This window comes from Coccinella septempunctata, chromosome 2 (assembly GCF_907165205.1).
Source record: "Coccinella septempunctata chromosome 2, icCocSept1.1, whole genome shotgun sequence".
Taxonomy (NCBI): domain Eukaryota; kingdom Metazoa; phylum Arthropoda; class Insecta; order Coleoptera; family Coccinellidae; genus Coccinella; species Coccinella septempunctata.
In genome coordinates, this window is record NC_058190.1 from 40,626,832 (window position 1) to 40,648,562 (window position 21,731).

The window sequence follows — 21,731 nt, forward strand, 5'->3', positions numbered from 1 at the left end:
GGACTAAGAAAACCCTTCCTGATTGATGTCAGATTATGTAATGGGTCAACACGTCTGCAACACCGAGATCTGTATGAACACGTGACACGCTCGAGTGTGTACAAGTTGCGTTTTTTCTGCATTTTCAAAGGGCCTCTGTGACCTTGCGTCAGGTCTGATATTGTCAGTCTCTTGAAAAGTGAGTCAATCGTATCGAAACAGAGACAAAACTACAATTTATTATGTGATAATCAAAGAAGAATAACAATGGCTCAATGTTTTCCCACATCGCAATAATCGCTTTCAGTGCCCTGAAACAGCCTGTTGACGTCTCCAGTTCCGAAGAGCTCCCACTTATCCTTCATGAGGTCATTTATCATCTTAAATTCGTTATTGATGAACGCCTGGAATTTCTTGCAGTGCTCCTGCAACTGACTCTCCAGATCTTCTGCCTGGTTCTTCATGCTCTGCATCACTTCCCGTCTAAGATTCTTCAGACTGTCGGCGCTATTGTCCGTGAACGCCGTTTTTGGGCTCGTCATCCTCATTTCGGAAATGCGATCTTGCACCGTCGTCACAGTAGAGATGGTTGACTCGTCCTCAACCGCGTCTTTGAAGGAATTTGCGAAGGAAACGTCGTTCACGGGCGTGTTGTGCTGCCGAAGACACTCCAAGGGCTGCTCGGCGAAGTTCATGTCGTAAACGTACACGCTGCCGTCTTCCAAGCCGACCACGAAGATTTTATCGTCGAAACTCAAATCGACACAGTTAACGGGGACGTTCAAATTGATCCTGAATTTGCTCTCGCCGGAATTCAGATCGGTCACGCACACCTTGTGGTCTTTTCCGGTGGATATTAGGAAATTTCCGTTCCTGGAGAGGCTTATGCCTGTCACGGGCTGCGAATGGAGCTGGCAGTTGTACATCTTCGAATACGTTTTGGTGTCCCAGATGGTTACGTAACCGTTGAAACAACCGACTGCCATTTTGTTGGAAGTGGACGGGTGAAACTTTACGCAACTGCCTTTGGCGCTGTGCTTGTACTCGTTATTCACTTTTCCATCGGCTTCTGTGCAGAAAACCACTGCAGCGTCCTCACAGAGCGCCGCTAATTGCAGGTCGTCGTGGCTGAATTCGAGGATCTCTATCGGACTCACCAGCTTCGCGAACTTCCTGGAAACGTTTGAAATGGTCAGTCGGCATGACGGTTAAAAAAATGGCCGAATGGTCATAACCGCTTTTTCTATAAACTGCGCTGTAGAGATGCCTGATGCCGATTCTAGAATGACTGTTGAGGAATGAATCTCAAGGCTTCTACTCATTCTTAGCGATTTTCAACAAAGCGTTCAAAAAAGCCTCTTATTGTAACAGTTTTCATGAACGTGTGCAAAAATTAGAAATTCCAACTACTTCTACAGGGTGAGTCTTCGACTCGTACAAATATTTTAACAGTAGATTCTTGAGGTCAAAAGAAACACTTTTTTCCTATACTATTTTTTCCGATTCGGTCCTGATAAAAAGATATAGCCGTTTTAAGTTTTCATGATGAGCTGTGCCATCCCTGGAAAAACAAAATTACCTCCAGAATAATTAGCCGAATCTATGACACTACACATCTATGGATCTTGAGAGTTGTATTCAGCCAAGGTACCCAAATTTTTCAAATTTCACAGATACTTTTAAATTTTTTAACACCAAATATAAGAATACTTTCATTTCACAAAACGTTCAAATTATTCATTAGTTAGCGTACAAGAGTTGGGTTCTTTGAATTTTTGTTATTTTTATTGTACGCAAAGGTCATAATGAGAAAACTATGGAAGACGTAGGTGATATCTTGTGTTCGAAAAAGATTCATCAATCATTGTAAAAATAACATTCTTTATGGTTTTTCGACAGCCTGTATCTTTCTAACGGAGCCGATTCGGAATAAATGGTAAGGGAAAAAAGTATTCCTTTTGACCTCAAGTTTCTACTGTTAAAATATTTCTACGAGTCAAATACCCAACCGCTATAGGCGGCATCAAGATGATTTGTGATTGTGATGTACTCCTATTGAAAAATAGTGTGATGATTCTCATTTCTTATATTTTGTTAAAGACTTTACCATATTTCCTTCAATAATCGTTTACTTTCTCATCTTCAAGTTACGAATAATAAAATGGCAAATTTAGACATAAAATTATGTTTATGTTCTTTAACCTCATGCAGACATCTTTAAGCTTTAACCTCCATACTAATCGCTCTCAAAACCCGTGTAATTTTAAAACCTTTACAGTACGAGTACGTATAAGATTTTAAAACGAAAAACTTGGTATGAATGCAAAAAATATTTGCTGCATGAATGGTTCACTAATTCAATAGCAGTTTCTTGTGGTAAACATCCACTCACCGGCTTGAAGAAGCTGAGTACTAGTTTTGAAGTGTTGCGCAAACATTTCTACAATCTTCAATACGTTCGTTCCGAACCAAATATTTATGATTTGGGAATAGTTATTTTCCTATCAAGTGCGGAAAGTGATACTTGCCCGCACGAAACTGCCGTTGCCCGAACGATGCGAAGCAGAGTTCGGGTAAGCAGTTGAGTGCGGGCAAGACACTTTACGCAAGAGTTAGGAACAATATTTTTTCTACAAGCGCTTGAAATATATAAATATATCCATTTCACGAAACAGATTATATCTCATTTGATTAATTCATATAAAATGACAGACGTAATTCTGCATGTCGTTACTAAGGGTTTCTCATCGTTGACGTTCTGTCCATAGAAAGATGATAGAATTTAATTTACTCTATAATATTTGCGTGCAGGAAAAACCCCTGCTAATCCATTCCCGCACGCAATTGCGTGCGGGAAAGAAATAGCAGGCGTTTTTCCCGCACTCTTTGGGAAAGTGTCTCTTTGCAACTTGGAATGCGTGCGGGAAAAAGGTTGAACGCGCACGCTTGTAGAAAAAAGTATTTTTTTCTAGAAGCGTACTCGTTCAACCATTTTCCGAACGCATATCATGTCGCTAAGAGTCATTTTCCCGCACTCATGTAACTGCTTGTCCAAACTATTCTTCGCATCGTTCGAAAAAATCACTTTCCGCACTTGTTAGGAAAAGAGCTATTTTTTATAGCTACGAAGCATTGGACGAGTTCACCACCTGGATTGTTCGATACTCTGTTTATGAATTTGACAAAGTGCGCAAAAGCTTATGACTGTTGATCAGTATTCCCTAATTTTGTTCTATTGAAAACGGCAGTTTTCATCAAAAGTTTGGAATTTTTTCATGGAAAGTGCAGAATTCAATTAAAGAAAGTGCTTATAAACTGATAGTTCATCCGGTTATGGTGTACCTAGCCATAATTTTGAATTTATTTATTGTTCAACTAAAACTGGATAGCTCAGCGGCCGGTAAGTGGAATTTTTACCCTTATTTCAGTGGTTCATTTGTTGACCTTCCACAAGATTTTTCCAGTATACGCCATATGGTATTAGAAATCAGTTGTCTTTATCACACTCTCACTTTCCTTGAAACAGTTCTCAGCTTGGTGTCGTAAATCATGACTTCACCATTCTTGGTACCCATAGCTAAATGTTTCTTCGTGCCTTTTTTGAAGGCCACGGATGAGACTTGGTGGTCGTTGATAGTGTGCACTGTCCGGATGTTACTCAGGTCCCTGGTAGACAAGATTTGCGGTCTTTCACCCTGTTGAAGGATAGCCATGTAGGAATTGTCATTGCACCAGGAAATGTGGGATATTTCCGTATCGCTAGGGGGTATAAACTCGGAATTTTCTTTAAGCAGTTCAGAAGGCCAGGAGTTAACACGTATGGTGTTCGAACACGAGGCGAACATTTTCGAAAAATTTTAAGAAAAATATGGAAGTTGTCAAATACGTTTGATGAATGTCAATTAGACAAAATTAATTTCAGCGCATCGGGTCGGTCTAGTAGGTCCTGAGATTTTGATTGAATGAGCTCAAAATGAATCATTCATCGTTTCTTTCTTGTTTCAGAAACTCTGTCTATTGCAATGAAACCTTCTCATTTGTAACAATATTGATCAGATTTCTAACTTCGACCTTCTGTGTTTACTTGGTTATTGAACCATATTTTGGTCCAAATAACCTGATGTTCTTACCCTTTGTCTAATGACGTCCAGTTGCAGGAAAGTCCATTAAAATTTAATGCTCCATTAAAATTTTATTACCAAATCATTCTCTTCAAAAATGAGTTATTAATTTTAATGGTGCATTGAATCTTAAAAGCATTTCCCACAACTGGGCCTTCATTAAACATTATAATAAAGTAACTTACAGTGACTTTATCATTTTATTTCTTTGATAGAGTCACTCTGAAGTAACTATAATTAAAGAGCCATCTGAACAGATGTACTTTAGTTGCCTATGATATAAACTACAGTGATTCTAACAACTGACTCTTGTTCGAGTCACTGTAATATGAATCAAAGATTATAGAGTAGAAAGATAGGAAACGCCCTCATATCGCTAGTACTAAAAACCGACTACATTTTGGCCAGTGAAAACACATTTGACAATGAGATGGCGCTGAAAACGTATCATCAATACAGAAAAACTGTTTAATAACAGTTTTCTCTTTTATAATTGAGGGGCGCGAAATTCGAATTCTATTCCTTGTATTCAATTTCAATATCTACCTTGTTGAGAGCAGAAAACAAACATCCTGAGCGACAAAACAAAAGGATGATTTTGTTTTGTGACCAGGATGTTAGTTTTTATCTGAACATTGTTTGGAATCGATTGGTATCAATGAAATACGCTGTTGGATTTGATGAATTTGTATTTGCAATCTATAAAAAATTCACAAAAATTTGAAATTATAGACAACGAATAGAACTTCGACTAGGATACAAGAGTACATGGTTATCTGCTATAGTTACGTTAAAGATGTTTTTTCTGTGAAAACGTTTCGAATTAATAAACTGAGTTGAATTTTTACAATTTATAAATCAGAAATTGATATGAACCAACATGCAATTTACCATCATAGGATACACATTTACGTTACTTACTTATCATTTACAAAATTTTCAGAACCACAATTGAAAAAAACCTTACAGAGGTATACAAGCCTTGTATTCAAACCCGTCAGTATAATTTCTTCATGCTTTTTCATGATTTCTTCATGGTATGGTCTCTTTATGACACAATATACAAATTGATTGACGAATGAACACTCACAGAAGGTTTCATAAAACTTTGACTTTCCAAACAACAATTTGACAGTCACCCAATTCGCAAATCGAAATCCATAAAACTTTTGTATTTCTGAATATATTTTGAAGGCAATAATCTTTGAATGGACGTGTAAAAGTCATAATTTCCCCTAAATGAGCCCTTCATGTAAGGGATGCTTTCTGCATACAACAATTTTCGTGGATGAACAGTTCTCAATCGACTTGCAGTAAAATGTTCATTGCACATGGTGTAGTCAGTAGAATTTGCAGGCCTGTACGCCCAGAAAAATTTAATCCACTTCGTAGCACTGAAAACAAAAATCAATTAATGACCGAGTCACATGTTACCAGTTTTAATACTTACATTTCCATTTTCCTTAGTAAAATTCGTTTTATCTGATCCACAGTTCTTCACCATACAATTTTCGAACGAAATTCTGAGGTTTTCGCCAAGAAATTAGGAAAAAACTTCAATAATCAGCTAGAACCGGCTTGAAAAACAAAAGGCGATACGAGGTTGTCTATGGATACGAGAATCAAAACATTCAAAACCTGTTCAAATTTCATATGTCCCTCGAATTGATATTTTAACCAATCTTAAAAACACATTTGAAACACAGATGGCGCTCACATCACTCTAGTCGCTTCGTTTCCTATCTTTCTACTCTATAATCTTTGATATGAATTACAGTGACTCTAACGAGACAGTGGCGACAATTGTGGCCTCGTTTTTCATTCGTTCATGACTAACTCACGTTATTGGAACGACAATTCTTTCGGAATTGTCGTTTCCATTAATATTTCTCGTTTTTCATTGTCTTAGCAAGAATATGGCGGATTTGGTCACGTGACGTGACGTGAGCCAATCCGCATTCAGAATTAGAGATCATAGCATTGAAATCTGTGCTTCTGAGACGCCATATTCTTGCGAAATTTCCAATTGTCGCCACTGTGTTTGATAGAGTCACTGTAATATGAATGATCCATCAGGCGCCATCTACAGTTATTTCAAGATTACTAATAATGCAGTTATTCATGATCCACACTGAACATTGAAATAATGGAACTTCATAGAACATATTATAATTGCTACTATACAGTTTTATAATTACAATTCTCTTCACTTGAATATATCATTGAGATTTACTTTGGCACTTGATTCCTTCGTGTTTTTATCAATTGATATATTCGAACTGATGATATCAATATTCTGCTGGACTTCCTTCTCTCTCTTCAAGAGCTCAATTGCTTCACTATAAATTGTCTCTTGATCCTGAGTGCTATCATATTTCTCCTCAATTTTTCGATAATTCTCAATGAACTTCTGGGTCAATGTTTTAGCATTGGAATTTGACAGGTTTGTAACGCCCAAGTATTTGTTTCGCTTATGGAATTGTCTGAAATACAAAACTAAGAGTACCCTAGTTAAGTCGATTTTTTTGTATTCAAAGAGTATATGAATCACATTCACCGAAGATCAATAGAACCAACTTACGCCCTTATTTTATCTTCTTGATAAAATATCTGCCTCAATTTTAAGTTTGGAGCTGGTCTAGAAAAAGTAGGTTCATCTTTAGGGGGAAAAGCTTCGTAAATATCAAACCACAATGGACGATCTTCCCATCTTTTCGCTCCAGTTTCAATGAGACCCAAAGCTCTGATGAAAGGAATTATTAGATACTGAGTGTACCTATGGAATATGAAGTGGATTCTTTTTTTTACCTTGAATGTATGGTACCAATTTTTTCTAGTCTACTGCCAGCCATAGCGAATTTTCGGATGTTTTGGTTTTTATTTTTTCAAGTTTGGTTTTTTAAGGTTATGTTAGACCATAGAAATTATAACTTACAAGATGAGGTTAGTATTTCTATGAACATTAAAAGAAAAAGAAATCAAAGTCTATGAATATGACCAAAGATTCCTATTTGCTAAGACCATAGACCAATAAAAGACCAAGAAGAAAGAATGTTTTATGGTTTTTGGAATTAGCACAGAACACAATACTTTTTGTTTCTTGAGCGAGCAAATGATAAAGATAAATTAATGGATTCGCGATTCGCCCCAGCCTCCTTGGACAGCTTCTAGATATAAACAACGATCCACTCGATTTATCCATACCTAGAATTTCCAAGAAGATTGATTGATTCTATATTCCTTGTTCTGTGGTTCCTAACGTAAAAATAATTCCTCATGACGTTGACATTTGTGCTGAGGAGTCCGCTATTATTTTCGTTTTTATTATCCATATCAAGTGAAAATTAAATACCTATTTCAAATGTAGTGGTACTACTAGTGGTATTCAGTAAAAAAATTGAACGTCAGTAGGGTTGTTTTATATTGGCTAGTGTTTGATTGTACTTTGACATATTTGTCCCAAGTATTGCTGAGTGTGTTAATTTCAAACTGATTTTCCATGTTTGAGAACATTTTTAAGTTCAAATTTCCCAAAACATCGGCAACGGGAAATGTCAGAAAATATTCAGGAGTTACGGGTAGGTTTCATTATTCCAATGTGTAATATCAATCTAATCAGTGATGTTAATTTTTACTTAATAATATCAATTACAACATGAAATCAGTTCTATTAGAACATGCTTCTCAGAGATGATGAGGTTGGTCAAATTGGGAACGATCACTGAGATTCTACTATTTCAAGTGTTAAGTTTTTAAACTTAATCACATCATGGCATACTGCGTTACTCATTATTTTTTTGTAAATATCTAGTGTGTTTGAAGATATTTTAAACAAGTAAGCATCATTCATATGACACTAAGAAAGTATTCTTGATTTTTGAGCTTTAAATGTTTATGTTATGGATATTAAGACAGGAGCTACTGTTGGTAATGTACTGAATATCATGGAACCTGAAAACCATAACTGTACAAAATATTCCTTAGTTTCCTCCCAGCAACTTTTGATTTTATCCCCACCAACCTTACATCCTGAAGAACGAGCTGAATTTGTGGTAGAACCCTGATTTATGTGTAATTCTCATATCTCTAATTATTTATTTACTTCATTTCAGAATATGCTAGTGACTTTTCGGGTGTCTGAATTGCAAATGCTATTAGGTTTTGCTTTAAGAAATAAAACTGGAAGGAAAACTGAATTGCAACAACGAGCTATTGATCTTTTGCGTGTTCGATCTCATCCTATTCAGCAGAAAATCAGAGATTTATACAAAACAATACAGTAAGTTATTAGGATAATTTTCCAAAATAAGAATTTCTGTTGATAAATGGTTAAATTCTAACTAGCTCCCAAGAGGCTAAAATAATTTTTTTAATTGATTTTTTTCTGTAGTGTTGGAAACACATTTATGTGATGACCAGTGATAGCAGCCCTTTCATGGGTAGTAAGTATCATGTAAAAAATGTCTGGTCCACTCATAGTGGCTGGTGAAAAAAAATTCCATCACTAATTCGATAATTACCTCATTTTTCAAAATGATATGAAATGAAATACCAGCAAAATTCATCTTAGAAGAGTTAAACAATTTGAGTCTGAATTTTTAGCAGTATGTTTATAATTAATCTGAAAAAAACTTGCTTTACCCTTTCCATCATAAAGTACTTCTTGGCAAATCCAATAAAAACACCCTATTTATGACAAGATTGACAAGAATGGATTAGATTGGGGATTTATATTTTTTTCAAGGTATTACATTATGGCAGATTTAGATGGCAACAGGTGCAGGCTTGAAATAGCTTAAAATATCTTCATTTTGACATTAGACTTAATATAATTATCAAACCCTAAAATTTCTTATCTTTGATTTGAGTCGTATGAAATTTTCTTTTAGTTTCTCTCTCAAAACTACGAAATTCAATCTATGTTCAATCGAAATTTGTCTTTTCAAATTTATACACTTGAAAGAATTGTGGAATGGCTGTGAAAAAACTGCTTAAATTGTTTTGGAGGTTTTTGTGGATAATGAATGACAAAATCAGTGATGCATTATTATTGCTTCATTTCCCACATTGATGCATTATCTACATTTTCATTCATAAATTGCTTACTGTTGAGCTCATGCAGCCCTCCCAAAAATTAATATCTAGGATCGAGAAATGAAGTGATTTCCCATATTGCCAGATGGCTACCTCTTAGTTCTTAGGAAGTCTGCATAAACCCACCATTAATGCAGAATTTGTAATTTGTGTACTGATACTCCACTTAAATTTTAATCAATATGTATTTTTGTGGGAACTGAAGCAGTTTAATGTCACTTGAAGCAAAGAATATATGAAAGAAGAATTAATTGATTCTATACACATGAGAAAATATATTTCATCGCACATCTGATATTCTGTAAAAGAATCAAGACATCAAATAGTATAAGGAAAACAGCACTACATATCTTTGATGACAATAAATTTTTATCTTGCATTCGACAACATTCAAGGAAAATTTTCAGTTTTATCACGGAGAAAATTCTTGCTTGGAAAGTTTGGTAAGATATATTACTAATCAAGGCAATAGTCGAAATATGTCACGTCCATCGAGGGCTGCAAAGGCAGAGTGCCTCAGGAAAATGACTGACACTTTTCAAGTTGAGCACTCAGGAGTAATGCCATACTCATCTCTGCAACATGCAGCTGAAATGATTCAACAAAGAGAGCAACATCTAGCACGCCAACAAGCAACCCAGAGACAAGCTACTAAAACTACACAGCAGGGGAAGGTTTTTTTGGGAAATACAAGACAATATGGAACTCAGGAACTGCCAACCAAGAACAAGCAATTGAATAGGGGTCAAACAATAAGGTACATATTTCATGTTCCAGAATAATAGTTCATTACAATCAGAACCTTCAGTATGGGAGTTTCTTGAAACCATTAAGTTAACTGAATAAGCAAGAGAATGAAGAAAGGAATCTATGAACTATTTCTGCATTATGTGAATCTTCCAGTTTTGTACCTATAGCTTTAGTTCAAGTGAAAAATAGTGGGTCGGGATTGCTGCTGGTGAAAATCTTGATTACAGAAATAACATGTTAAATTTTCGGAGATCAACGTAATTTCATAACTGCGATTAGGTTGACATTTTCTTGTCTTCGATGTAGGTTCAAATAGAATAGTAGTTGATGTAAGAATCCTAAATCAATTAACCTTAAGCACATTGCATTTTTACCCATGTTTGTCGAAATACAACTAAAATAACTCAGTGTACACTGAATGGACGAGCTCAAAAATGCATGCCAATCTTGTAAAAACTTTAAAAAAATTTACAACGGTAATTTGTGCCTTTCAGTTGCCTTAATCATCAACAATCCTTTGAATTGGGCAGGCTATAAAACTCAAGTGATCATTGAAAATTTAAGTTGGGTTTCTAGGAAAGTTTCGACATTATTTGGGAGTTTTTTCTTGTTTTGTTCTTACTTCGCAGAACGCTATTTTCTCAGTAAAAAGATAAGGATTTATGAATACCTCTCAAAATCACTAAAAATGAACTCAACGAATATTAATGCGCCCTTCAAGCAAAATGCAGGTTCTGTCATTGTCTGCTGATCCGAGATGCGCTATATTTCAGTAACTTTAACACTTTAATAATTGTTATGCACCAAAAATTCCAAATAATGTCAACAACCTTCACACTAAGTTTTCTATATCACTTCACTGTAGGCACAATTTCAAGGATGGTGCAATTTTTAAAACAACCAAAACTCAAAATATAATTAACAAAAAATATGTTTCCATTGTAAGATTTTTTTTAATTACTTACAGTGTTGGCAAGCATTTTTGAACTTTTCCATTGCATATCTATAATGACAATAATATTTTTCATCCTACATGGCGTAAATGAATAGTTGCGAAAAAGTTCAAGGGATTATTGATTTATTTTGAACAAGTGAGGTGTTCTATTACAGAAGACCTTATATACCCAATACGACTTTTCTGAGTCTTATAGTAGAAATTAAATTTACCCAGTAGGCGGATAACATAGGGAAAAAAAGATCTGCTCCATTCAATTTCAAGGAATTACTTATCAAATGTTTTCGCAACAATTCATTCATATCCTGTATACCTTCCATATATTTACCATTCTATATATACCCTCATCATTACATGTATGTGAAACTATATCATCCTTCCAAATGGGAGACTGACATGACAGTCGTTATTTCAACAGTATGTTATTATTATGGAATGACTCCCAAGAAGAAGTTACAAATGAAGTATTAAAAAAAGTGAAAGTATTCCTATATCTTTGGATGTCCAATCTATTCATTCAATCTGATTATGGCAATCATTTGACGTGTTCTTGAAGTTGTTACAGTCCAGAATCATTAATCTGAAACCTTTTTTTATACAATCATTCCCAACTTAAATATGATACTGTCATAACTTTCTTATTTGAAGATTATTGATAATAGTTTTGCGGTCTGCTAAAAAAAATTTCATCATGAAATCTCGATAATGAATAGTGATATAGGTTTCTGTTGCGTTTTATGTTCGATAAAATCTTATTTTTTATATGGCAAGAATAATCAAATAATTGACTAATCAAGAATTTTCCCTTGAGATATAGTTTGTTTTTCTACCCAGTTATTCAATGTAACTTTGCCTGCGAAGGAACATGAAATATTCCATATTAAACCCTTATGATTCTTTTTCTTGTTCATGGTCACACCTACATATAACCTATACATGAAATAAACCGAAAATTTCTTCAACTTGATTTGTTTTAGCTATGTGTTGGTCTTATGTCGATACTAAAAATAGAAAATTTTGCAAGTTATGTTGGTCACATGTAATCAGTAAAGAAATTAAAAATGTGTTAGGCGATCTTGTAGTTGAGCACGCCTAGGCACAGATAAAGTTAGATGGTTGATGTGTGCTTGTGAGATCTCATCCAAAGCAACTTGAACTTAGTGGATTAACTGATGTATACACATATCATCTGTGGAGGATGGTGCAAAGTGGAGTGTCTCCTCCTTATAGGTGGTCACGTGATTTGTAGGACATCATCAAGGAAAGTGGTGATCGGCTACAATAGGCACTAGCTTCGTTAACCATTTCACGTTATACCCATACTCCTGTGGACAGCAAACACAATATCTCGTCACATACCACATACCTATGTAGATAGAATTGCGCTGAAGCCTCAATTACGCCAGTCTGCCTCATAATGCTGCGTGTTCCTCTACCTTCTGTCTATACACGACACATGCGCATTACCGACACTTGTATGTTTAACAATTATACTTCCGTCAAAATTGGTTATAATTTCGGTGTACTTGGAACTGCAGGCATGTTCAGTGATATACATAGGGAATAGAATACTTAAGAAGGCTGTATTTTCATAAAACTTTGATTGCCGAAATGAAATAACTGAAAAATTTATATTTGTGCTTTTATCGGAAAAATAGTAGTTGGTAGTCAATAAATGGAAGTATCGTAGTTTGATGCAACAGTGCTCCGAACCAATTCATGGATATGGATCTGTGAATCAAGGGATTTATTTTTTGATCAAACTTTTTGAAAATGGACAATAATTTTGTTTATGCAGTAGATAATTGAAGCTTATTGTTACCATAGCAAGCTTCAGATATGTAGTAATCCTGTTGCCAAAAATTAAGTTGAAGAAATTATTCCTTTTAGGTGTCAGACTATTGTCAAGTAATAATATTAATTGAACATGGGAATGTATTGGCTTAATAATATTTTCTAATTTATGTTAATTAATCTAACAGGATCCGGAAATCAATATCAGAAAGTTCAGAATTTCATTTTTCATTTTCATGTTTTCCAGGCGGTCAATTTACTTAAATTATGAAATAAAAAAAAATTTCAGCCTTAGAAATCATAGTGAAGATACAACATTCGTGATAAAACAGCTTCATTCAGCTATAAAATACTGGAAAAATAGATAATGGAAAAAATATCAAGAATTTTCTTAATGTACAAGCTATATTTTTTTCGAACATTACTTCAAATTACGCACTGTTTTATGTATTTTGAGGTCAGTGACGTGTACTTATTTGTTTTTGAAAAGTAATCGAAAACATCCATTTTTCATATGGTGGTATGTATTTGACTGATTTCCTGAAACAAAATATTACAATCACAAAAATGTGAAAGTAATCGACCTCAAGATAAATAAAAAAGTAAAAATTCGATGAGTTTAACTATTTCATAAAAAAGCAATTATCAAATCATCCTTGTCAACAAAAGGTCTATCACCTCTATCCCTTTCAAAAGCTAGGGTTGTATATTTATATTACTATTTCATTACCACGGTATGTATTGAGCGTACCTACTTAAAAATATTATTTAATATTGATAAGGGGCGGAAGGCAACAAACCACGGATCCAAATAGAGTGTTACTCTGGACAAATATGTGAAACTTCTGTGTTAGATCTACTTCAGTCAAGCTGGAATTGAGAGGTGTAATCTATCCATAGTGCACCATTTTCTTACTCGAAAAACGCTCAATGGGGAAATAAATTAGCTGATGTTTTCAAAATCAGCTATATAGATGAAAAGGCTCTCATAGGTCTCAATCCAGTGATAGGGTATCTACCTGAGTAGATAGGATAAGGACGGATGTCATTCACAAACTGGGAATGAAAATATCTTTTATCAGATTGCTAAGAGGAAGCCATGCTTCTTTTAGGCAATAGAGTCAAGTTTAAATAGTTTGTCTAGCTTCGGGGACTTTCACAAACTTTCATCCTGAAGCGTTATCATCTTCTTGGATCGCATTGGAGGGGGAAATGAGCTTGCTGTAGATCTTGACTATGAGTAACAGCAGACTGAATCAGGGAGGTTACGCAGGATTCCACTGATCAACCATATCAATTGTTGAACATAGCAATAAAAAACCTATCTTGCCATACATGATAAGTAAATCATAAATTCAGTAAGTCGAGTACTGGGGAGAAATTCGAATTTCATTCATGCTTGGGATTGTATTCTAATCGAAGAAATATTAAATGCTTCCATAATTTCATTAGAAACATGCAGTACCTACTGCTAATAGTAAGCTTCATGTACTCCATCAACAATTGCTCCTTCAATGTTAGCTATATGTCAAGCATTTTCATAACAGTTGAATCCCGTTCCACAATTTCCAAACAATCTTCTTTGAATATTTTGGGTCATTTACAGTCATCTGTTTGCAGGCAAAACGGAGCTTTAAATAGCGCACCTACCGCATCTTCACCTGGAGCTACCGAATTAGGAAACGGCAACATGCCCCAGCAACAAGGAGGTGTACCCCGCACAACAGCTACAGTACATCCTTACGTTAATAATCAGCTTGCAGTAAGTTAAAACCACTATTAATTTCAAGGAAAAGCCCATCAAAAAAATTTAAATTCATTGCTAAAGTAACCTTTTCAAGAAATTATTGAATAAATAAACTAATTGTTTTATGTCATTGACGCTTATTTTTTCTTGTAGTCTCGCCAGCCACCTATTTATAATCAAACTTATCTCACACAATATGCACCACAGTACACCCAAAGACCTCAGCAAGGCATAATCAATGCCAACTACCCAATACATCCAGATGTGAAGTTCAAAAGACTGCCATTTTTTGATGTCATTAGCGAGCTCTTGAAGCCGTCTACTCTCATTCCCCAAACTACCCAAAGAATGCAGGAGGGCAACTTCTATTTCCACCTGACCCCTCAACAGGCAACTGATATAGCAGTGTCCAGGGACATAAGGCCCGGAGTGAAAATAGATTATGTGAAACAAGTACAAATGAGATTCTGCCTTCTTGAGACAACTTGTGAACAAGAAGATTTCTTTCCCCCAAGTATTGCTGTTAAAGTCAACAATAAACACACTCAATTACCTGTGAGTTCAACTTTTGATCAATTTTATTCATCATCTAAGTTGAAAATTGTGTACTATTTGAAAGAGAAAGATAATATAAAGTTACACTTTACTGTTTATTAGTATAAACAGTAAAGTCTTTCCCTTTCTAATAGTACACAATTTTCAACTTAGATGCCTGGTTTCATGGAGCTTGATCGAGCTGTCATGCACTTGCATGATTAATACATATGTATATGGATTAATTTTCAGTCAATAATTCAGTTTTTAACATAATATATAAAAAAATATAAAATAGTAGAATTATGGTCACGTAACATCTATTCATTGATTTTTCATTTGATAAATGTATTTTCATTTCATTTTGAGCTGAAAACAGAATAGCTATCAAATCGCGTTCAGGTGATGAATCTTTTCTGAAACTTTCCCATAGTCATCAATATCATAATAGATAAGGATTAATTGTTAAGGTTTAATCAAACTTCATTCTTTGCCATAGCTTTTATGAATGATTATTCCTATTTTGAATTACAAACCCAAATTTTATTTTCTAGAACCCCATCCCTACAAACAAACCAGGCGTTGAGCCAAAAAGGCCACCGAAACCTGTAAATATTACTTCCCTTGTGAAATTGAGTCCAACAGTTCCTAATCAAATATCGGTGTCCTGGGCAGCAGAATATGGTAGAGGTTATGCAATAACGGTTGCATTGGTCCATAAGTTGACTTCCCATGATCTCTTGATGAGGTTGAAACAGAAAGGAGCCAAACATTCAGATTATACAAGAGGATTGAGTAAGATAATTTTTTCTTGTCATTACAAATACATACTTGAACATGTTACTAATTTTATCCATGATCGATGCATAAGAATAACACCTTCTCTTCGCCCTCCACCTAATGAATCATTATTCACTAATTGCCTATCAAACATTCATTAATCACTTGTGATTCATGAGTCATTATTCACTGGTCTATTGAACTTCATGGTCGCAACCGCTGACAAAGGCTCTGAACATAGTGTTACATAACTCATGGTCTTACAGGAATTGAAAAACAAATGTTTTGATAACTTTTACAGCAGCTGCAGAAGTTCTTCATATTATTAAATAACTTAAGACATACTTCCTTTCGGAATCTCCTCCATTCGATTCGTCAGAATATTGATCAAGATTGCAACAATAGCTGTAAACTAGTACTTGTTTTGCAACTATTAGAAATCTGCCTTTTTTTAAAACATAATTTTAAAATCTTTTTCAAACTTTTATAGTAAAGGAAAAACTGAACGACGACGACAGTGAAATAGCCACCACCTCATTGAAAGTTTCTTTGATGTGCCCTCTGGGTAAAATGAGAATGACGACACCCTGTCGTCCAATTACATGTTCCCACTTCCAATGCTTCGATGCTCATCTCTTCCTGCAGATGAACGAAAGAAAACCAACTTGGATTTGTCCGGTTTGTGATAAGCCCGCACTTTATGACAATTTAGTAATTGATGGGTAAGTTTTCTTCAAGATGATTTCGTAGAATTCAGTCGTTTTTGAAGTGTGAATATTTTTCTTGCAGATATTTCCAAGATGTATTAACGTCGAATAGTTTGCCTTCGGATGTGAATGAGATACAGCTCCATAAGGACGGATCGTGGAGTACTCAAAGTAATGAAAAGAAATCTCAGAAAATTGATAAGACGCCTGATGTTGATGTTTCTATTGAAATAATCAATGATGATGTTGGTGAGTTTTATTTTTTCACGATATTGTGCTCAATAGAATTGAAAATAATTAGTTGGTGTGATAAAAGACAAAATCCAACAAGGGTTCTATTGAATGGCGCAAATGTATTTACTAGCAATTGTTCACCGGAATTTCTTCCTTGATGAACTATTTGAGAGTGATTTTAACTATTTAATGTCTTCTCTATCAATAAATGCTTCAACTTCTGCCTAAAAACAGTTCCAAATACTCCTGATGCAATTCCAATCCACCATAACGACCTGCTACCACTAACATGACATAAACTCCAGCTTACTTTTCTGTCCCTTATATTCAAATGAATAAGGGATGATCGAGGAGTAATTTAAAAAAAAAATCTCTCTACGTTTACAGAATATGTGAGTTCCAACGTTACCACCACATCTTCTACAGAACCCGTCAAGGAATTAAAGGAAGAACCTAAAAAAGATGTTGTAGATTTAACTTTGTCAGATTCTGATGACGATGAACCGTTGGCAAAAAGACGTGCTGTAAATCCAAAACCAGATTCGACTATTAAATTCTCAGGTATAACTACTAAAGGGTAATATGGTAGTGGAGTTTCATTAATTTTGATTCAGTTTCTTTTTTCGTGATTGTAGATGTAGTACTATAATTATTTTGTTGGTTCATGTTTCTATGTAATCTATTTTTCTAAAATAAATTTCTAATCTTCACATAGAATTGAAACTGTTACCTTCTGATGTGATGACAAAATTCAGTAATCATTAGTGTAGTTCTTCTGAAAACAATTAGAAATCAGAGTTTGCAGTAATAAGTGTGCGGCTATTAGTATATAGCAGAGTGATAGTGATATATGTTGCATTCATGGCAATGAATCTAGAAATTCCCTTTTATATTTCTTGGAGTACCGCATACGTTAGAATGATAGGAAAGCAAACAACGTTAAAAAAATTGTATATGTCATTTGGTAAAAACGTGTACCCACAAACTAAGTCTGAGACATTATGATTATGAATCCAGTAATCAATCACTTATGGGGCAATAGTCTGACATGTCAAGGCAAATCAGAACAATACACGAGGAAAATCCTTGATAGAATACAAGGGCTAGTCTGTGTTTGCATCACTGGAGCTATGAGAATGTGACCAACTGGGCACTGGAGATCATTACAGATTTCACACCTTTTCACCGGGGGATAGATTGGTCTATGAGGCCATCCTAAGAATATACAGAGAAAGTATGGGTTGTATCGGTTCTCATTTTGCCATTTGCGTGAGGATTAAGAAGATATTAAAAACGATGCTAAGTAGAAGATTGGGAAGAGAAAGCACCTCCCAAATCCTCAAAAGAAATACTATTGAATGGTATGAAGATAGTTCGGAACCATGATAGGGAATGACCTAAGAGTATTAGTGGCTGGCACCAGATACTCACTATCGCTTGATTGCTGTCTTTCAGGCTAAACTATTTGCAATCGAAAGGTGTGTGGAAAGAAACCTGAAAATAAGCTATCAAAATTTTGACATAGTGATACATTACTCACAGGGCATTGCTTTATGATGCACCTAATGAGAATGGGTCCAGCAGAAACTGACGAGTGCAGATTTTGGTCACCTTGTGACAGATTTTGGAGAAAATAATGATCCTCATAGCGTTCAAATTGGTTGAATAGTTGAAATCAATCAAAAATATGATACAGTTGGAAAACCCCTGTTGTAGATGGTAGTAAAAAATAAAATACCTAAAGGGATAACCACAATCAATTCAGACGCATAGCACCTTCGATATAAATATCAGCAGATGTTAGGATCCGAATCGTACTAGCCACTCGCCGTCATCCAGGGCTGGTATTCTCCAGCATTCGCAATATATCGAAAAACGTTGTGATGTTTTTTACAGCAAATAGCAGAGTTTTCCAGAGTTTCACCAAAGCATTGGAAAACTCTGCTATTTCCTGTTAAAAACATTACAACGTTTTTCGATGCGTACGATCGCATATATTTCGAATGCTCGAGAATACCAGCCCAGATGTCAATCCCCTACAATTGATTAAATAATCGACGCATGTTACGCGTTTGAATTATGGAATTCTGAGTAGTAAATAACATCGGCTTTCTGGAACTTTCAAATATTTTAGATGACAGATAGAGGAGATTCAACAGGGAAAGTAAAGCTTAACCCTTAAATACAGACAACTGACATTTTATCAGTAATTAACTTTCCCTTCTAAACAATGATATGAAATTTCAAGTTGACGAGTTCCTGTCGTATGTTAAATGTGTCTATAGGAATGCGATTCTAGCCTCTACCGATATTTGAACTCTCGGTAACAAAAAACGGTCTCTTTCATGGGATGTTAGGAAAATGCATTCTTGCTCAGGGCATCCTATTTTGGGCACATTTGCTGGGCATCTCCCTTATCTAATTGCTTTATCATTGAAGGTAGAGGATTGCGTTTTTCGTGATTGTCTGTTTATTTTTTTTTTATTGAAAATTACGCAAGCAGAATCTTGATAGCTCTTTTGTGAGAAAAATCATTTTCCGTCAATAGTCGGGCAGAAATTCACTTTCCCGTACTAGTGTAGGAAATGACACTAAAATAGGTGCGGGAAAATAGTTTGAAAGGCACGGGAGTAGAAAAAAGGTAATTTCCTGCGGTTGACCTTTGACCTGCACGAACGACGCAAGTCAGATTTCGGGGAAGCGGTCAAGGGAAAAAACAAGAAGATATAGCAGAAGTGATGCAATTCGGTTCAAAGCCGATACGTGAAAAATAAAATCATAGACAATCTACAACGAGTTTACCATGCTTAAGGCGAGTCAAAGATATTGTTCATGTCTTCAAGAATATTCTCAATAAAGTAATTTGTGAATACTGTTTTATTGAGGTTGAAACTTTTTCGTGAATTAATCATGTTTTCGTTTTGTATTATTTATAAATAAACTCATTTTCATCTAAGTAAACAACTATATTGACATTTATTATGCACTTTGATGAAAAATAGTAGTGTATTTCATAGCCGAGTTGATAGCTCCATTGTCGCTAATCTTCTGTATCTAAAATGAAACAAATTTTTTGTATGAAGCTGTTTATAAGCTCTTCAGCAAGAGCTTCCAGTGAGCGATCTTTTCAGCTCAATATATAGAGGAAAAAATTTTTTTTTAGATACGACCAGTATTTCGTCAAATAGCAACCAATCCCGCATGACGACGACACCTGGCCCATCATCGGTGTCTAGTTCTGGATATCCAGCAAGTCCGGCGATAATAACACTGGACAGTCCCTCTCCTCCAAGATCACCGCAAGCATCTTCACAAAACCAACAGGCTTCTTCATGTATGATGCAGTCTACTAACGGTACATTAAATCAGCAAACATCAATGTATAATCAACACATGCCATTTCTAGATCTCGAAGGGGAAACAAACAACACAAATGTAAATACTTATCATCAGTTTTGAGCTGAGTTACAAGAGTGAGAACCGTTTTTTATGACCAATGGATAATTGAACGTGAAGTGAAAAGAAAAAACCTAAGTCTTAAGTGTACAGTATCTTGAACTAGTTTATTATAGACTAAATTATTTTATTAGTCTTTGATGGTTCATAATTTTATACAGTTCCCAGTTATCATTCCACATTGTAGAAGGAAAATGAAAAATTTGAATCGAAATTTTTCTTCTATAGGCAATTAGAATACCAATGAAGACCAAAATGTTCTGATTATCTTTACTTTTAATATTTCCTTCATGTGACCAAGTTGAAAAGTTTCTTAAACATATTTAAAATATGTTTGGATTTGTAGAAATTTATTCAATTCCACGTTTAGCATTACATGTCGTGAAACTATAAAATATGTAAAGAAAATTAACTATAGAGCAACTTCTATCATTTAATAGATTGAAATTTGCCCAGAATGTGTCTGGTTGGAAAAACGTTGATGACATTTTTATAGTGGGTGAAGAGTGTCTGTCATATTTGCAAGAACTGAAATCTCCTGACAGATCTGCTGAAATTGTGTACTTTTTTTTAAATGAATCAGATTTTGATCATCAATTAAGAGAAAGAATTATAGTTATTTTTGCTGGCTCATGTAATATTCGAAATTGATTAAGTTCTAGCCTTCTCATCTTTTGAAAATTAGTTTGTATACTATTTCCTATTTAATGACATGAGTAGATTTATATGTTGGGGTGTAAAAAAATGATCGGGTCATGAGCGATTTTTGTATAGAACAAAATGATTAATGTTTGTACTTGTTACTTAAAATAAAATTGGTTTTGCACTATATGTTTTCTTCGTTTTTGTCTATCATCACAGCCATAAGTTTGTGTTTGAACAGAAAATCTTTTGTGTTCAAAGTTGCTATGCCTTCACAACCAAAGATTATAGCTGTAATTTTTGCTCACAACCATATAGGGCTGTCATGATCAGCTATTTCAATTTTAAAGCCTCTGCAGGACAAACGAATTGTTGTTTATTTAATGTTTGATTATTCTTCAGTACTTCTATTTTTTTCTATATCGTATGCCAGCATTTTGTTGTGTTAATTGTGGAAGCAGGAAACCACAGGATTATTTTGATTTCAGACGATTCAGTTTCGCCCATAAATAGCAATTAAATGCAGTAGCCATTTTTTAAACAGATTAGTTGTTAAGTATACGACTTAACAGTAGGGTGTGCTAAATATGACTCGCAATCATATTTTATAAAATAAACCTGTATATATACAGGGTTAGTCAACAGTGCTTGATCTGTGGATAACTCGGAGAAATTTTGGGCTAGAAGAATGATTAAAACTTTGGCTGAATCGACCCTACTAAGCGCAAAATAATTTTAGTTCCTGTGCTAATTAGATTCAATTCAAACAAAGTTTTGATCATTCTCCTACTCCAAAACATCTAACAATCGACCGGCAAGTATATTCGACTGACCCTTTACATATGCACACGAGAAATTTCATCATAAAATCTCATCAATAGAGTCATATTGAAGACAAAAAAGTCAACTTACATTGATTAGGTGGCTCGGAATAGGAA

General features: G+C 34.9%; 3 protein-coding genes across 7 annotated transcripts; 1 reads left to right on the forward strand and 2 right to left on the reverse strand.

The window, feature by feature from the left end:
* Positions 1-194: 194 nt before the first annotated feature.
* Positions 195-3,876, reverse strand: LOC123307514 (guanine nucleotide-binding protein subunit beta-like protein). The gene is made up of 2 exons (XM_044889858.1): positions 3,492-3,876; positions 195-1,148 (listed from the first exon to the last, which is right to left on the reverse strand). The coding sequence occupies exons 1-2, from the start codon at positions 3,822-3,824 to the stop codon at positions 252-254; spliced, it is 1,230 nt and encodes a 409-aa protein (XP_044745793.1). The 5' UTR covers positions 3,825-3,876; the 3' UTR covers positions 195-251.
* A 2,377-nt stretch (positions 3,877-6,253) lies between these two features.
* On the reverse strand, positions 6,254-7,050 carry LOC123307546 (probable 28S ribosomal protein S23, mitochondrial). Its single transcript, XM_044889903.1, has 3 exons — positions 6,909-7,050; positions 6,682-6,843; positions 6,254-6,583 (listed from the first exon to the last, which is right to left on the reverse strand). Exons 1-3 carry the CDS (start codon positions 6,950-6,952, stop codon positions 6,307-6,309), a joined length of 483 nt encoding a protein of 160 aa, XP_044745838.1. The 5' UTR covers positions 6,953-7,050; the 3' UTR covers positions 6,254-6,306.
* Positions 7,051-7,366: 316 nt separating this feature from the next.
* On the forward strand, positions 7,367-20,980 carry LOC123306790 (E3 SUMO-protein ligase PIAS2). Of its 5 annotated transcripts, XM_044888935.1 has the most exons (11): positions 8,237-8,379; positions 8,491-8,542; positions 9,602-9,951; positions 14,314-14,455; positions 14,594-14,995; positions 15,529-15,769; positions 16,245-16,476; positions 16,544-16,710; positions 17,083-17,256; positions 19,859-20,050; positions 20,102-20,980. In XM_044888935.1, exons 3-11 carry the CDS (start codon positions 9,674-9,676, stop codon positions 20,152-20,154), a joined length of 1,881 nt encoding a protein of 626 aa, XP_044744870.1. In that variant the 5' UTR covers positions 8,237-8,379; positions 8,491-8,542; positions 9,602-9,673; the 3' UTR covers positions 20,155-20,980. The 5 variants fall into 5 exon arrangements, with proteins under 5 accessions (XP_044744871.1, XP_044744870.1, XP_044744868.1 ...); XM_044888933.1 differs by having other exon boundaries at positions 19,859-20,980; XM_044888936.1 differs by lacking the exons at positions 8,491-8,542; positions 9,602-9,951 and adding an exon at positions 7,367-7,678 and having other exon boundaries at positions 8,213-8,379; positions 19,859-20,980.
* The last annotated feature ends 751 nt before the right edge of the window (positions 20,981-21,731 follow it).